The 3849-nt window shown below is 37.3% G+C and overlaps 1 protein-coding gene across 1 annotated transcript; it reads right to left on the reverse strand.

The window, feature by feature from the left end:
- Positions 1-2084: 2084 nt before the first annotated feature.
- Positions 2085-3547, reverse strand: LOC149544987 (uncharacterized). Its single transcript, XM_089795503.1, has 3 exons — positions 2911-3547; positions 2792-2880; positions 2085-2273 (listed from the first exon to the last, which is right to left on the reverse strand). Exons 1-2 carry the CDS (start codon positions 3512-3514, stop codon positions 2837-2839), a joined length of 648 nt encoding a protein of 215 aa, XP_089651629.1. The 5' UTR covers positions 3515-3547; the 3' UTR covers positions 2085-2273; positions 2792-2836.
- Positions 3548-3849: the final 302 nt, after the last annotated feature.

A 3849-nucleotide genomic window follows, 5' to 3' on the forward strand; every position in this document is an offset into this window, starting at 1 on the left:
AAAACTTCACAATTAAATCCAAAAAAAAAATTTACTCATGTTAATGGATTGTGGAAATCTTATAGATATGACTTCTTAATATGACTCGATCGCAGCAATGACCAAGCAATGCTTCATGCTCTTTTGCATCCTGATGATGGATCATGCAATACGATCTAAAACATTGATGGTAAAAAAACTTCACAATTAAATCCAAAAAAAAAATTTACTCATGTTAATGGATTGTGGAAATCTTATAGATACGACTTCTTAATATGACTCGATCGCAGCAATGACCAAGCAATGCTACCTAAAAAAAATTAGCCTTCCTTGCTATGTCCTTAGCCTTTTTGCATATTCGCGATCTTCCTTCACATTCCATAATTATTTAGGGTTTCATCTCCTCTTAAATAAATCATTGTAAAAGATTCTAAATCATAATCAATGATCCAAAATTCATTCTTTTGTCACTTAACCATTCTAATTTTTTGATTAGTTAATCTGTCTTTCTTTGGATTAATGTCTTCTAAACAAACATTTAAATTGCTCCTTAGATGTCTCTTCAATCCATAAATGTCACAGAGTTCGCTAAAATGATTTACAAGTGTTTGTGTCATTAAAAATGTGTATGCTAAAATTGTTTTACTCAGCAATTGAAAGGTCTAATGCTTTGTCATAACTAACACTCATGTTGTCCCTCAACTACTATAGGCTCAACAAGTACTGACTCACTCAACATAAGTTAGCTTTACGTCACTTGATCATTGTTCACTCGACATGTATTGTAGCTTGATCTTTTATTAGAATGCTCAGCAACCTTTGACTTATTTGGCATGTTGTTAAATATAAACAAATCCATGTCACTCTACCTTCTTAAAATGACTAGGTCGTAGTGATGACCAAGCAGTACTACCTAGAAAATGACCAAGTATTGGAGACTAATAGACAACAAAGTTTAGAGACCAACTCACAAAGACTGTTTATGTTTTCTTTCCCCCATATTTAGTTACAACATGCAATGTCATGAAGCACTTCTAGCTCATGTCCAAAGAGAGGATACATCTGCCCACAGATGACTGTTACTAGATTTCAGTAAGAACTCCTTAGATACTTCAGTGTTCATCAAAATGTAAGAAAAGATGAGTGCATGATGTAGACAATTGCTCATCAACCATGAGGAAACTTCCAAGAGTGCAAGCAGCTGCTTTAAGAGAAAATTCATTTAGAAAGTATTTTAGATTAATATTCAAATAGTTTAAAACATAACACTTTCTTTTTTTTTCTTAAAAGATTTAAGCATGTGCTTGTTTTTACATCTATATTTCTAACAATGAATGGCTACATTTAAAAATTGTAGTATATATTTATTACTCATCTCATAATTATTAAAAAACTATGCATTCATTTATTATTGTATATTTTATTTATTTTTCAATGCAATTTGTACTTTCTACCACAAAATATGATACATTAACAATTTTTTGGGAGCACATTTCAGGTGTTATTTGGCAAGGAAAGGAGGTTTTACTGGTTTTAACTTCTCAAACCAATTTTTCACATTAATAAATTTAGTATAGTGACTTGTGCCCTTTACCTGGAGAAAAAACATTTAATAAAATAATAAATAAAAATGCTCGTACTAATACATATTATCACTTCAAGGGGACACCCTGCAGCGAAGGGACAATTCGTACATGTCGACAGTAGGTACCATTCTATAAACACTGCAGCGTGGAGCTCTATTAAAAATTAGCGCAAGCACCCATAACTTTTCATTAAAAATTTTGAGTACAGCCGATCTTACATAAAATTTACGAGTTTATGTTAGTTTAACTCAAATTGTAGTTGCGATGTTTGGCAACATGCTTTTATATTCGAGTATGGCGTGAATATAATGCTCGGCAAAATGACAATTGATCCATCCACATTAAAAATTATGTCGTCTTTCGCTATTTACTTTGTATTATTTATGGACTTAAAATGTAGACTATGACGTCCTCTGATTTGTTTCGATTAAATCATTTTCATCGATCATAAGAGCCCCATCAGTCCAACGATTTCAAGTATTCAATGTCAGTGCAACACATTCACAAGATCTTGAAGCCTTTCTTATCGCGTGAAATCGGATTTTATCATTGCAAATAGAACGTTACAAAAACACAACATTGCTTATTTAGAATAGGCTTATAGATACTTTGACGTATGCCTTAGAGACTTCAACATTGTTAATAGTAGCCGGAAGTCCTTAACAGTCCCCCATTTCTGGAGAGCGTCCACAGAAGCTGTGATTTACCCTGTTAATATCAAGTCCACAACAATGACGTCAGTTTCAACAAGGATACGAGACTAGGTCATGAGAGGGGAAACTCTCTCGCAATGAACCAAACTATAGCACTCAGTGTAGAGATCCACATGCTGCAAGATCTAAGAGCAAGAAGGACAACTAACTAAGAGCACATAAAAGATGCAAAAACTTATTGAAATGTAGAGCTAAGAATCGCTGTCAAATCAAAGAGAATATAGTAGTACTGAAGAGGAGGATCTTGATAGAGGACTAGACTATAGGCTAACGGAATGCCAACATTGCCCACTACTCTAGATCGAAGTAAGTCATTCAAACAGCGATTAGAAACAAGGACTCTGGTTACTCAAGATAAGATAAAACATAAAGGAGGTAACAAACATTGAGAAGCAAAGCTAAAGAGCGATAACAATGCTAAGGAAAGGGCAAGAAACAATAAAAAGATGTCTTATATGGAGATATAGTCTAGCTTACAAATGCAAATAATGTGAGAATTAAACTAAAACTTACTTCAGAACAAGAGCTACCGACTTTATATGGAAGCAGCGTAGCTGCTTAATAGGGGGGAGGAGGAGACTTGTAGTGGTAGTGATGGGGAGGTGGGTATACTGGTGACTTGGCATGAGGAGGTGGGTATACTGGTGACTTGGCATGAGGAGGTGGGTAAACAGGCTTAGGTGGTGAAGGGGGCTTTACAATAGGAGTTTTGGGTGGTGAAGGGGGCTTCACAACCGGAGTCTTGGGTGGTGAGGGGGGCTTCACAACTACCTTTGGAGGAGATGGGGATTGGTACTTTGGTGGGGAGACTGGTGGCTTTGGAGGGGACTTTTTGGGTGGTGAAGGAGGAGGATGTGATGGCTTTGGTGGTGTGTAAACTGGTGAAGGCATCTTTGGAGGAGAAACCTTTGGAAGTGGTGGTGGTGGTGATTTGTATGGATAAGGAGGAGGAGTAACTGGCTTTGGTGGAGGCTTTGGCTTAACTACAGGTGGCTTTGGTGGTGGCTTAATGACAACTGGGGGTTTAGGTGGTGGCTTCACAACTGGTGGCTTAGTTGGTGGTTTGACTGGTGGTTTTGGGATAGGAGATGGTGTATGGACTGGTGGAGGAGGAGACTTGTACTGGTATGGCTTTGGGGGGCTTGTGTGGTATGTTGCATCTGATGGTATTGCAGTGAAAATAGATGCTAGGACCAAAATGAGCAAGAGACTGCAGCTGAAGCCCATCTTTCCCATCTCTGACCTAGAGGGATCACTACAAGGTCTGATGTTTAGATGAGAATGAATGAGCTGGTATTTATAGGCATATGTAAGAAATTTCATGATGGGTTACGTGGTATTAGGCAGCGTGTGAAGTGGGCCTGGCTCTGTGATGGCATGTAGGGTTTTGTTTCTTTGCATTTTTTTATTAAGAATGTGTAATGGTTTGCTTTAAGGACTGATACGGTAGAGGTGGAGTCAAGGGATCCAGGCTGTTAATGTAGACAGTGACTGAGCAGGAGCAGTTTTAAGCAAATGAGAGTAGGTTGATTAGGGAGAGTATCGATGTTTTTATGTTTAAAATGAGTAGA

Source organism: Cupressus sempervirens, chromosome 8 (assembly GCF_028749045.1).
Source record: "Cupressus sempervirens isolate cs-2001-9-10 chromosome 8, ASM2874904v1, whole genome shotgun sequence".
NCBI classification, from domain to species: Eukaryota; Viridiplantae; Streptophyta; class Pinopsida; order Cupressales; family Cupressaceae; genus Cupressus; species Cupressus sempervirens.

What these genes read in the sequence shown, in the direction of transcription:
- LOC149544987 (XM_089795503.1), bottom strand. Translation starts at nt 3,514, where the DNA reads ATGGGAAAGATGGGCTTCAGCTGCAGTCTCTTGCTCATTTTGGTCCTA. An exon ending in CAAGTCACCAGTATACCCAC is followed by an intron (nt 2,881 to 2,910) that starts CTCCTCATGCCA and finishes CAGTATACCCAC; the next exon opens with CTCCCCATCACTACCACTAC.